This window comes from Contarinia nasturtii, unplaced genomic scaffold (assembly GCF_009176525.2).
Source record: "Contarinia nasturtii isolate CC-2019 unplaced genomic scaffold, AAFC_CNas_1.1 Cnas_scaffold_285, whole genome shotgun sequence".
Classification (NCBI taxonomy): domain Eukaryota; kingdom Metazoa; phylum Arthropoda; class Insecta; order Diptera; family Cecidomyiidae; genus Contarinia; species Contarinia nasturtii.
This window is the reverse complement of record NW_022197640.1, coordinates 394191-407146: the sequence shown is the minus strand read 5'-3', so window position 1 is coordinate 407146 and position 12956 is coordinate 394191. Positions and strand designations below refer to the sequence as shown.

General features: G+C 34.0%; 2 protein-coding genes across 2 annotated transcripts; both read right to left on the bottom strand.

The window, feature by feature from the left end:
• Positions 1-32: 32 nt before the first annotated feature.
• LOC116337580 (zinc transporter foi) lies at positions 33-10056 on the bottom strand. The gene is made up of 6 exons (XM_031762259.1): positions 9324-10056; positions 2604-3418; positions 2084-2438; positions 788-1695; positions 398-691; positions 33-324 (listed from the first exon to the last, which is right to left on the bottom strand). The coding sequence occupies exons 2-6, from the start codon at positions 3174-3176 to the stop codon at positions 157-159; spliced, it is 2298 nt and encodes a 765-aa protein (XP_031618119.1). The 5' UTR covers positions 3177-3418; positions 9324-10056; the 3' UTR covers positions 33-156.
• A 354-nt stretch (positions 10057-10410) lies between these two features.
• LOC116337749 (microspherule protein 1) lies at positions 10411-12771 on the bottom strand. The gene is made up of 6 exons (XM_031762604.1): positions 12635-12771; positions 11973-12514; positions 11533-11894; positions 11007-11456; positions 10721-10936; positions 10411-10645 (listed from the first exon to the last, which is right to left on the bottom strand). Exons 1-6 carry the CDS (start codon positions 12727-12729, stop codon positions 10553-10555), a joined length of 1758 nt encoding a protein of 585 aa, XP_031618464.1. The 5' UTR covers positions 12730-12771; the 3' UTR covers positions 10411-10552.
• Positions 12772-12956: the final 185 nt, after the last annotated feature.

Below are 12956 nucleotides of genomic sequence, written 5' to 3'. Positions count from 1 at the left end.
CGTGTTGTGGCAAAGAAAAAATCTTATCAATGTGTTGCTGTTCTCGTCAACTACGCCAACATGTTATAACATTGACAATACCGATGTTTATTATAAATTGTATAGTTCTATAATCTAGTACATAGATTGTGGACAGTGTATTTTTTTTTTTACTTTTTAATGATGATGCGACAGGTTTTCGTGTTCATCAAATATCGTTCTGAGATCATCTTCATATAGAGCAATTAGCAGCATAATTGATACACCAAGAAACATTCCGGCAACTTGAAGGAAGCACTGAACAATTGCTGAATGCTCATTATGAGCCGTTGTCAATTCGGGCATCTAAAAATTGAAAACGAATAACAACAACAAAGAATGAATGAATGTGTAATAATTATAATTATTTAGACTATACCATGTCAACAAGTGCAATGTAAATAAACATTCCAGCTGCACATGCGAATATCCATGAAGACGCTTCTGGTGTATCACCGATAATGACGCCTACAACCATACCGAAAAAACTAAGCACCGACGATAAAATATTATAATAGGCTGCCTTTCGTGCCGACATTCCTGCTTTAAGTAAAACGGCAAAATCACCGAGCTCATGAGGCAATTCATGGCAAAAGACTGCAATGGCTGTCGAAAAACCGCCTGGTATACTGTTTGAAAATGCCGCACCAATTGCCATGCCGTCGGTAAAATTCTACACGAAAAAACGGGAATTTGTGTGTGTTTTATCTTTTGTATTTTGAAAAAATTGAGTTTCCAATAATAACGACATCAACAAACAAATACTTACATGTAAACCATCACCCATAACAACCATCCAAGCAACGGCCGATAGTGTTTTCGGTGGTGAATGTACATGGCCGTGCGTATGTGAATGTCCATGATGTTTTGATTCGTGTTCACGCAAAATAATTGTATAATTTTCGGTTTTTTTGGTCGGTTCGCATCCGCATGTATCAAGTGATCCGTCGTCTAAATTTGTTAGAATTGTATTGTTGTCGGGTGTTTGAATGTCATCTTTATCATTCGTACGATAGTATGCATCGGCGACATTAATATTATTGTGATTTCGTGAATTTAATAGACTCTGTGCGGTGTCCGAATAATCATTGGCTCGATCGTTCAACGATTTGGCGCATAGTTTTTCCTTTGGTGGTGATGTGGACGATGCTTTTAATCCATTCTCTTTGGTCATACCATGATGACTGCTGCCATGTTGATGATGTTGATGAATGTTATCTTTGGTGTCAAGTGCAATTTCATCATAACAATATGGATAGCTTGAATATTTATGTTTGCATTGTTTTTCGCCATTCAACGATTGATTCATTGAAATTGAATCGGGGTCACGCATAACACGTACTCGGGCTGGTGGATCGTCGCGCTTTTGAATACGTTTACGCCATTCGGCGACCATTGCCAAAATACGTTCCGTTACAAAAAAGAATATTATACCAAGTGACGCAACGAGACCTTTATATGTCATACTTGTGTGTTGGTCTTCATGTGATGCAAATGTCATCATTGCGTGTGGCATTAAATGTAACAGGGCATCGCCAGCCAATGTTCCAATGGCCAATGCAACGAAAAACTGCAAAATATGATGATAAAAACGCTTTTCCATACAGGGAATCACAGCAACACCAATCAAACCGCATAAACTAGCCACAATAATCGACAACGATGCATAGATCCAAACTGTATTCAGAAATTGAAATGTTAATAAGGAACAAATTATTTATTGACATTATGTCCAGATGAAGTGCGATATTTTTTTTCTTTTCTTTCAATATTCAAAACATGTGTGTGATTCAGTGAAGATGAACCAATTACCAAGTGGGACAAACAAAGCATTTTGAATGAGTTCTAAATGTATGTCTGTTGGCATGTGTTTAATTGAGGTACACGCATATTAGCATTCACATCACGTCAAAAATATTGTATGTGTCATAAATTATTAGAATGTAATGTAAGTAGCAACCAACAACAAAAAATATCGCTACCACATTCGCATACACAAAAATTTACATTTGTCGTTTATCAATTGTCTAATTTTGCAGTTAATTTTTAACGTGATTTTTATTACCCATTTTTCGATCGGCTTCCAGCTCGTCATGATGATCATGATCATGGTGCATGTCGCCTGACAACAATGGCATCGTAATACATCCGCTCGAATGCTCTGATTTGCTCGCGGTCAATTGATATAGTAGAATTGGACACAGTGACCATAAATCATTTTTGCCTAATTTTATATTTTCTTTAATTGTTTTAATTGTCTCGATTGATGTATCGACTGTGTCTGTACTATTCAATTCGTTTGATGATTCTGATTGGCCTCTGATTTTATTCATATGGTTTTCGTAGTTTTTTATACTTTCATCGTTGCCGGCATTTTGTGGTGAAAGAACGTGTGAGACTAAAGATACGCTTGATATGCACTGCACAGAAATTTGGGAAACAAATGAGATATTGTTTTTTAAAAAAAATAAGAGCCGAATTCTTAATATGTATACTCAAGCATATTGACAAGTCAAGATTGAATTAAAATGAAACAAAAGCAACAAATATTTTCAATTTAAAAAAATTAAAAAATGATTACATACCGTTTCATTGGAATGCGCATGATTTTCATGGCTATCACTGTGTTCAACTTTTGTGTGATGGTGTGATTGGTGCTGGCTCAATTGTGTATCGTCCATAAGATCACTCAAATTCAGTGTTTTCATCATATTTTCAAATTGTATGAGATTCATTGTATCACCATCACCGTTTGTGAATTTTTTAAATAATTTTTGGATAAATGCATCTGTATTTGGATTCATTTCGACGAGATTCTCAGCATGTGAATGAGTATGGGCGGCATGTCGTTTTTTTCGCTGCACACGACTATTAGTTTCAATATGGTTTACCTTATTTCCTACAGCACCTTGAAGCTCATCGCTACCATATCGTTTGGGTGGATTATCATATTCTAAATTACTAGCAACATAGATTGATTGCTGCATTGTTTCACTACCCTGTTGCCTCGATACAATGTCATGTCTATGGTTTTGCGGCAAATCTGGTTCAATCCACTTATGTTGTGGTCCTGATTCTTTTCTAGCCATTTGTGCCCATGCCAAATGCTGTACACAAGCAGTGCACACACAAATTATTATAAGGAATAGCTTAGCCATTGCTATTTATGTTTTCTTTTACTATTTAAAGAAAAAAATACTTTTAAGCTGCCCCAAACAATTTTTTAAGGTCAGCAGCACCAATTTTCTAATTTTGAAACGGAAATTATTCGATTGGTTTATTTTATCGAACTGCTCGATTTATCAATTGTTGCTACTCTTTGCGTTCAATGTAACGACAATTTCAAAGGCCCTCGTTCAATATACTCTTATAAATAATTCAATTCACTGCACTAGTAGACCTGCAAAGAAATCAAATGAATTTTCATCAAATTGTTTATTGCATTTTTAATTGAATTCTGTGGTTTGATTAGAAAATAAAAAAAATCTTTCCTTTTCTAATTATTGTTTGATTCATTTGATTTTTCTATCAAGAAATACATCCGTGTAACAAAAAGTGTATGATACGGAACCAAAATGCAATGTTTATTTGTGGCAAAACAAAAAATTGCACAGTTTCAGAAAATAAACTATCTATCGCTTGAGCTTGGCCCTAATTATCGATTGCAACAAGATTTTGCATGTTCATACCATAAATATGTTAGATTTACTGTTCTAAGTCTGATTGAACATGATGAAGACAAACGAAAAAATCAATGAAGGCCAAACAAATTCCATACGATTTGAATTTGCAAACGAGCTAAAGTTTTTTTTTTTTCGTTTGAATGGACTTTGGGTGTAAATATAGTATGCAAAAATGTGTTTTGTTGCTGTTGTTGTTGTTCCGATAGATTAAAAAATGTGAGCCCTGCGAGGAAGAACGATTCCAAACAAAGTTCCACACTCGAAAGCACCGCCTAAACATATAAAATCGATTTTTTTTTGCAAATCTTATTGTTATTATTGTTTGTCGATTCGTGCGCACAAACAAAGAATATATAATGAATTCAATGTTTAGACGGAACAAATGATTTCGATTAAATCGCGTGAAACGCAACTATTTTCGAAATAATTCGCTAAAAAACGGATTTTGATGTGAGCGGTGGCGGAAAATATTGCTGCTACTTCATTTTAAATATCGGTTTCATCAATTTCAACTGCCGGCACAGAGCAAATACCGAACATTTCACTATAATATGCTCATGAGTCCATGTATTCGAGCAAAACTGAAACTGAAAGTGTTTGATAAGTTCGATGTATACATACTTCTTTTTTCCTATATCGCTAATGCTCAAGTACCATATTTTATTGTTTAAACGAGGTGTGAAGAGAAATGAAAAAAGAAATAAACAGCACGAACGATTCACGTTCATACACTTTGTGACCGATTGAAAGCGAAAACCGGACTGAATTTTTTACCGCACAAAATGCAAGCAAGTCAACACTTTTTTAAGCGAACGTACGAATGAGAAATGGGTAAGTGTGATAAATAAACGATTAATCGGGGTGCCAGCCGACATTTTCAGCCGGAATTTTTGGTGCATCAGCAGTTTTACGACAAACTATTAATTTGAAGCCCACAATTTTTTTTTGTGGAAAAAATCTTTTATTTATATTATCTGCCGATGACTGTTAATTTTACAAAAAAAAAATGCAAATGATGAGCATGTCTCTCTGTGTGTGTTTTTGAAATAACTCAAAAAGATAAGGGATAGATATACAACGTCAACGCAATTACTCAAATTACTTTTTAGGTTTGCTTACGATTAAAAAATGTTTTGTCACATGAATGCTCGTTTAATGCGGTTTTTACTGTATTTCAACATTTGATATATGAAATAAAATGATATGGTTCGTGTTTTTATGACAAACACACATTCTTCGCGATTCAGTTGAACTACCATCGGGTACATTTTTTTTTTCTGTGTGCACAGAATTCGCATGAATTAAGGTTGAAATGAATTTAGTTTTGGCGAGTTTATGTGTCTACTAATTTCGTGGGATCATACTATCGCCAACTGCCCACAAAGAATCGGATGTTTTCACCAGAGACACATCAAGATTCATATGATCTTTTTTGAATGGAACTTGTGCCGCTTATTTTGCTCAGCGTAAATGTATATTTTGCGTAATTAATCAATGTAAATAATTTAAAGGCCATTGAAACGATTTCATTGACGCGACAAAATGAGATAAATTAAAACAAAACTAAATACAAATTCATCTCGAATTGATGTGTATGTAGGTGTTATGTAGTTTTAATCACAATACTCAATTGATTATCACTTAAAATTATCAATGAACCGGTAAATACTTTTTTTGATCTTTGGCAATTTTTTGTTGTTGTTGGTCTCTCTATTTCTAGCTCTCACATTTGTAAATGCATGTGTCGCACGGAAACACATGTCCACGGACACTAAATACTTTGCTGGTATATCATCGTACTATATATTTCGGTTTTTTTTTCTTCAAAATAGGTCAATTCAACAGAACGTGCACATACATCGAAACAAACGAAAACAAGAACAGTGAAACACTTGGAATTGGTCGAGACTAACGAAATGCTGCTATTTTCAAAATGATTTTTTTTTTCTCTTGAAAAGTCGAATCAATGTGTAGAAGAAAATCCGTTGACGGTGATATATCAAATTATATTTTAGATGCGGAATATCTGTCGCATTTTCTAACATAAACCGATAAACGCTAATTTTAGAAAAATCTACCGTTGCGCCGGAACGAGAGAGAAGTGAATATCGAAAGCAACAGCAACAACAAAACGTTTTTCTCAATCAAAATGACACAAAATGAAACTCTCCTTTTTTTGGAATTGAAACTGAGCGCGACACACTATTTCAGTCGTCGCAAATGCATCTGAACGACTGCTTCGACTGGTCTATAATCATTCGATTAATATTGCTCATTATCGATTAATTATCTTTATTCTCTTTTTTTCCTATGTTCGATGAGCTTCCGATAAAATTCTGTATTCGACAATCGACTTGCGAATCAAAACAAAAACAACAACAGCAATGCCTCCAAAAACAAAATTCATTTATAATTTGATCATGAAAACCAAAAGAGAAAATCAATGTTTTCTATACGCCTGAAAAGAAAAAAAGAATTTGATTGATTGACATATTGATTAATTTACGTTCGCTTTCAAATTAATAATTTCCAGAGCAAATCAAAGGCGTTTCGAATATTTACTATTTTTTTACTAAATATTGATCATTTTGTGTTAAAAATAAATATTTGTATAGCACAACGACAAATCTCGTCCGGAAATTTCGAACCAAATGAATGAACTGAAAATAATAGTACCGAAAAAAAACAAATTATTTATTCGTTTGATCAAGCACAACATCAAACAAGCTCTGATTTCAAATAAAAACGTTAAATAAAAACGTTATCACACCAAAAACAACTCACACAATAACCGCATGAAACATACTCAAGAATTCTAAGCAGGCTCGACTTCGCCTGGTTCGACCGATTGAATGAATGGACAAGTGGAACGCGCGCGCGCACGATCACAAACACACAGCTGTTGCCTGCGTTCCAATGTTAACCTCAGTGTATGTGATTTATTCGATCGCGTTTCACAACGACATCCACATCATGAACTATCGAGACGAATTTCGCATATATAAATAACAATATATGCAAATAAGATAGACACTCTGGACAAGTGGCTTCCTATGTGCGCTCGTCCACGCCAATTTACAATTGGAATTTGTGACAAAAGTGTACACACACACACAACTTTTACCACATGATATGCAACTCGTTCAAATTCAAAACACACACTGTATTGCGTTTGAAAGAAATGAAAAAGTCACACAATCCACCTTAAGGCGAATTGATCGAAATTCTATCTAAAAATCAAAAGACCGTTCAATGTTTTCTTTACAAACCGAAGACTCACATTTCAATGAATGTAAATGCGGAAAAATGCACGCTATATATTTTCTTACTTCCATTTCGAACACATACATTTCACACAGATTTAGTTTTCATAAACATAGGCTCTAAGTAGTGTTTAAACCACGAAACTGATTTTCCACAACTGGCCTCGCCGATTTTGTGAGCAAAATATTGAAAAATCCACAAATTTTACCACAAATCATTTGAAAATGTTCAAATTAAAACGCTCAACTAATTTAATTTTTGATTTTTAAATCCAACATGGAAAAATGCTGTAAAATTTTACAATTATTCTGGTCAGAAGTCATTTGATACTCAAGCAAACCAATACTTTTAATGTTCATTTCTTATAAATAAGAAGAAAAAAAAGGAAACCAACTCGGAAATAAACAATAAATCAATCATGCGGTTGATTTTAAGTGACTAAGTCTGATATCAAAACTATTCAATCTATCTATATTCGATTTCCTGATCGGATTTCAGATGATTGAATTTGTCCAATCACTTCCAATTTGAACTTTATTACGAAAAATATGATTTCAATTTGAAAATATGACTCCTTGTGTCATTCGATTTGTGCATCGTTTTGTTTTATTGTGTAATTGTGTCGATGTAATTATTTCCATAGCTGGAGAATTTATAGGCGGTCATTAGACCTTTAGAATAAACATCCAACGCACCTGTTATTCACTGGAATTTTCCCACCGAGCTTTCGATAGACTTCGTAAGCCAACTGAAAATTGCATTTCATACAAAAATATCGCACTCATACATTTATACGTAAGATCCAGAGTTTCCGGAGTAAAATTGAGTTTATATTGCATACGGACAAAATGAATAAAACAGATGCAATTTGAATGAATGATTGAAGCAAATCAATTTGTTTTTGCATCATTTTTTTTGTTTGTCTCATTCGTATTTGTTTGCATTATTTTTTGAATTTTGTTTGTGTTTGAATTGGTTTTGGAACTCAATTTTGCTCTTTCAAATTGAACAAGCACATGATCAACAATTGAAATGCGTTATGAATGTGTCTTCTTTTGTCTCACTCTAATCATATTATGTTAAATTGTACAAAATGTTTACAATGTAATGTCTATACTGATTGCTATATATGAATTCAATTCAATTGCAGAAAAATCGATTTTGTGACGAACTTGCAATTGATTTTTATTTCATTCAAAGTCATTCAACATAGTTTCCAAAACAAACTATGAAAAAAATGTTATTCCAATGAAAAGTGAATAGAAAAAAGGCATTCGTAATTACAATTTAATTCGTGACACATAGTGTATTGAATGTGTGTGTGTGCATCTATCAGCGCAAGGAAATTCAATGAAAATTATCAAGTGATAATCCACGAGCTCAGCGAAAATATTGTGGTATTTACAAGTGACCATAACAAGGGTTTTTTTTCTTTCAAAGTATCTAAACGAAAGCACTAACATGCGCACAATTAATCGCTAAACGCTGCAATAAACAATGTAATCACCGGTAATCCATTCACGATAGAAAAAATGGTGAGCAATGAACTACAAATAAATAGTAGTTTTTATTTTTTCAAATAAAACTTAACTACGTCATCAACGTACAAAAAAGGTTCGTACGTTTGGTTTTCGATTGAATTTAAGTTTTGCAACACACTTTAGCTAACACATCGATTTTTCGGCGTTTGAAAGTAAAAAAATAGAAACGAAAACTAACAGAAAAAAGAAACGACACACCGTTCAAAAATTAAACCTCGAAATAGGTAATTTCAAAAACGAAACGGGAATGATTCGTTTGCGTACGCAATAAAAAGTTTTTTTTTGTCTGCCAAACCAGCTTCCCTCTCCCTTCCAAGATAATTGCAAGCAATTTTTGCAGTTAATCGAACATAATGCATCATGCGATACAGATTCGCACGAGTCAGTTGACACATAAGCGCCTAGACACCATGCACATGCACACACTATTATCATATAAAATTAATGGGTAAAAAAGGCAGCCGCAAAGATAAGCGCTCTATATTACCGCAAAAAATATGAGGAAAACAAAATAATTAATCAAATTTTCACAAATGATTATGCGAGATACAATGTTAATTATGTGAGAGTGATTGAAAAAATGAATTCATCCAGCACACCATTTCCGATGTGATTTTCCGATTACGGGATTCAACCAACTTGGTGTCTGTTGGATTTTTTTTAAACAATGTGAAATATGGCACTGTTCAAATTTATGCATATATGCACAGTAATAAATTTATTTTATCTATTGTTTATCATTTTCATCTGTACTTTTTTTTATGATGCTAAAACATCTGTGTGAAGCAACAAATATGTATATAAAAAAAATGCTCACCTCTATTAAACAGTGCAGACAAAAAGGTTGTTGTTTTGGCTTTCGATATCTTGGCGGCAACGAAGCCCACTGTCTTGCACACACAGAGACAAATAAACGCACACTCTATTCTACGCTCTCTGTGTATGATTTTGTATGGCCAATTTCGGTGAATCGAATTTCAAGATTGTTGTGCTCTCTCGTTTCCACCACCAACGTATTTTGACAAAATTCGTCTGCTCAATTCACTATTTTTGCCTTGCACAAATCATTCGCATTCAATTTAATTTGTTGTTGACATTACACTACATGAACATTTCTAATTATCTCTCTCAATGTCTGTTTATCTGTCACAATTTTACCTCTCCCAACAAAATTTCCACATCGAATGATTTGCCGAAAACTGTACACAATATGAATTCTTAACCCATTCGCTCTTTTGCTCTATCTCCCGCTCTCGTCTCGTTTCACACAAATTTGTGTGAAATCATAATTTGTCTGCCGATTTGGATTTTCCCAGTAATTTAATTTATACTTCTTCTGACAATCGTTCACTTTCAGTTATGTTTCGATCGATGCGATTCAGAATGTTTAAGTTTCCGACAGAAGACGAAAAAAATAAGCTGTATGCATGAATTCGGTATGGAAATGTGTAAAAATAGCAAAAATGTATATGTCAAAATAATCTATCAATGTGTAGTCTATAGTTCTTATTCAAAAATATATATAATCAAAACTTGAAATGCATGCGTTCGCTTCGAAACTCAATCTACTACTGCACACACATGGAAAATGGTTCACACAAAGCATGAAACAATGTGCTTTTCTCTTTGGTTTTTTTTTTCTTTCTTCTGAGCATGATGTTTGCATGTATGAGTGAGAAATTCATATAAATTATGATGAAATAACATGAACATGCGGCAGAGATGGCGCTGACGTCAGCAAAAAACAAAATAGAGTAAAATAACAGATTCCAATCGATTAGATACGAATCTATTAAACATTTATTTACGAATAAATATTAATGAATCATCGTTAAAATTGAATACGTCAAGAAATTTTTGTTTTCTATGGTATCTATAAGGTATTGAAAAAAAAAAACTTTCTATCTACATTGTTTGCATTTATTTGCTTTTGTAAACACTCTTGTTATATAACAAACACTCTTGTTATATATTATTTATAAATTCGAAACAAAAAAATTGTTTTTTTAATTCTTTTTTTTTTCTTCATACAGAAAATCATTAATCCTAATTTAATGCTCCGTTCATTTTGGCGCTCTCCTGCCGAATCGCATTGATCAACTCAACATTTATCATGAATACAACACGAAGTCCAGCAATCTGTGAATATATTACATTTTGACAGATTAATAAGACACATGTGTCTATCAAATATTCAATAAATGTGACACTTACTTCGATGGTACAGTTGTTATTAAGTTTCGTTTTGTTGCCATTCAATAATGGTACGCCATCGATGAAAAGTGGCCGTTTTCCTTCGTTTGTTATGAAAAAATCACCGTTGCTTCGTAATTTAATAGTGCCTTGTCGACGTGACACTTTTTGAGCTGGACCCTCCAACAGTAAATCAACATCGACATTATCATATTCTGACTTTCTGCCCAGTGTTATCTGAATAAATAATGAATATCAGTGTTATTGTTACAACTAAATAAAATGCATTTGTCCATCAATAGCTTACTTCTCTAGATCGCATTAAATAACGGACAAGACGACCCCGCAATACGGCCAATGTATGATTATCAAATTCAGGATGGATGCCAATGCCTGTGATTGAATCGACTAGTACCGTCCATCTGGGTAGTTCATTCTCCAAATGACGAATTTCCTTTTTACACTTGCGATCGGCCAATGCTAATTCTAATTCGAGCGCTTCATCTCGTACTTCAGTCAAATCGGCATCGTTCAATTTATCCTCTTGATCCGAAAAATTTATATTTGGATCACCATCGGGTAATGCGGAAAATGTGAATGGATTTTTATTGGGTAAGATTTGTTGATCTGGCAATAGCATATATTGTTTCATCAAATTCCAATGGTTCCACAGCGCTTTGGCCGTTCGTGCCGGATAAAATGTATGCGCATTTTTGTCAAGTAATTGTTGAAATGTTTCTTGATTTGGTGCATCGGTCTATAAAAAAAAGAGAAACCAATAAATCACAATTGGAACTTTTTCTTATAAGAACGAAGAAGAAAAAAAAACATACACTTTTAATGGTGCCAAGTAATTCTTCTTCTTGTGTTGTATACAATGCTTTTGCATGTACGCTCTCTACCACTTCTGGATGTAAATTACGCATCGCCGCAACGGCAATGCGTGAAATAGGTTCATCATATAACAATGAATACCAACGATTTTGCATCTCTTGAAATGTGAATTTACATGAAAATTTTACAGCTTGATGAACCATTCGTAAATCGTTCGTTTGTTGAATGCCGATAATCAATGATAAATCATCAATTGGTTTCCATCGTCCCAGTCCCTTGTTTTGCGTTTCTTCGCCTTTTTTGTGTTTTTTATTTTTCTTCGAGCTTGACATTGTTTTAGCTGATCGTCGTTTTTCGGGCACTAAAAAATTTAAATGCAAGGGATTCAAATGAATTTAAATAATATAAATGTGCGATTACATCATTATAATAAACTTACATGGTGCTGGCGATGAAACGGCCGACGGTACTGTTTGTATCGTTGTTTGTATCGATGGTGTTTGTGGAATCATTGTTGAATTAACGGTTGTCAGTGGTACTGGCGTTGTGCAAATATTCACTTGTTGTTGTATCGGTGATGTGTTATTTTGTTGCACTGATTCACTTTTGATTGGTTCCCGTATCAATGGTGGTTCGGCACTTGGTGTAGTTGTTGTTGTCGTTGGTGATGTTGCTGCTATTATTGATGCAGATGATACTGCTGCTGCTGTTGTTGCCGTTGTTGTTGTTGTTACTGGCGGTACTGTTATCGTTGTAGTTTGTGGTATTGTTGCCACAGTCACAGCCGTTTCGTTGCTTATTTTATGTGCTTGTGGCGAAGAGATTGTTGATGGTACTGTACTCGTGGATAGTGTATTTGCAGCCGATGCTGTGGATTGCCTTCGAGATCGACCAATTCGATTTATTTGTGTCGATGGTACTCCAATGCTATACTGAACAATTTCATCATCAAAACGCTTCCTTTTTATCGATCGAGATGAACTATATACAATTTATTTGTTAGTATCACAAGAAAAAATCAAAATTAAATAAAATATTTGCTCAAATTGATATTATAATAATTAGAATTGATTTTGCATTTCTGTGAATGTTATCCTATACCTTCGACGCTTCGTATCGTTTGACGTATCGATTGCGGTCGTCGATGGTGTTAATTCGACAGATGCATCTGGTTTAGCCGGACTTGGATGGTCCATATTATATACAAAATAGTTTCTATTGTTACAACAGAATGAAAACAACGTACACACTCAATCCATAAATTTATGAAATCAATGGAAATGATGAGAATACAATAAGCTTACGAAAAATATATATCTTTTTTTCTTTATGAAGTTTTGATGCGTAAACTATGTTGAAGTAACGTAAAAATCAATATGGCGTCCAAATGCCAAACAAATGGATGCGTTTCATTCACAGCGTA

What these genes read in the sequence shown, in the direction of transcription:
- LOC116337749 (XM_031762604.1), bottom strand. Translation starts at nt 12,729, where the DNA reads ATGGACCATCCAAGTCCGGCTAAACCAGATGCATCTGTCGAATTAACA. An exon ending in TACTTGGCACCATTAAAAGT is followed by an intron (nt 11,457 to 11,532) that starts GTATGTTTTTTT and finishes TTTTTTTTATAG; the next exon opens with ACCGATGCACCAAATCAAGA. An exon ending in ATAACAACTGTACCATCGAA is followed by an intron (nt 10,646 to 10,720) that starts GTAAGTGTCACA and finishes ATATATTCACAG; the next exon opens with ATTGCTGGACTTCGTGTTGT.
- LOC116337580 (XM_031762259.1), bottom strand. Translation starts at nt 3,176, where the DNA reads ATGGCTAAGCTATTCCTTATAATAATTTGTGTGTGCACTGCTTGTGTA. An exon ending in ATGCGCATTCCAATGAAACG is followed by an intron (nt 2,439 to 2,603) that starts GTATGTAATCAT and finishes ATTTCTGTGCAG; the next exon opens with TGCATATCAAGCGTATCTTT. An exon ending in TTATGGGTGATGGTTTACAT is followed by an intron (nt 692 to 787) that starts GTAAGTATTTGT and finishes TTTTTCGTGTAG; the next exon opens with AATTTTACCGACGGCATGGC.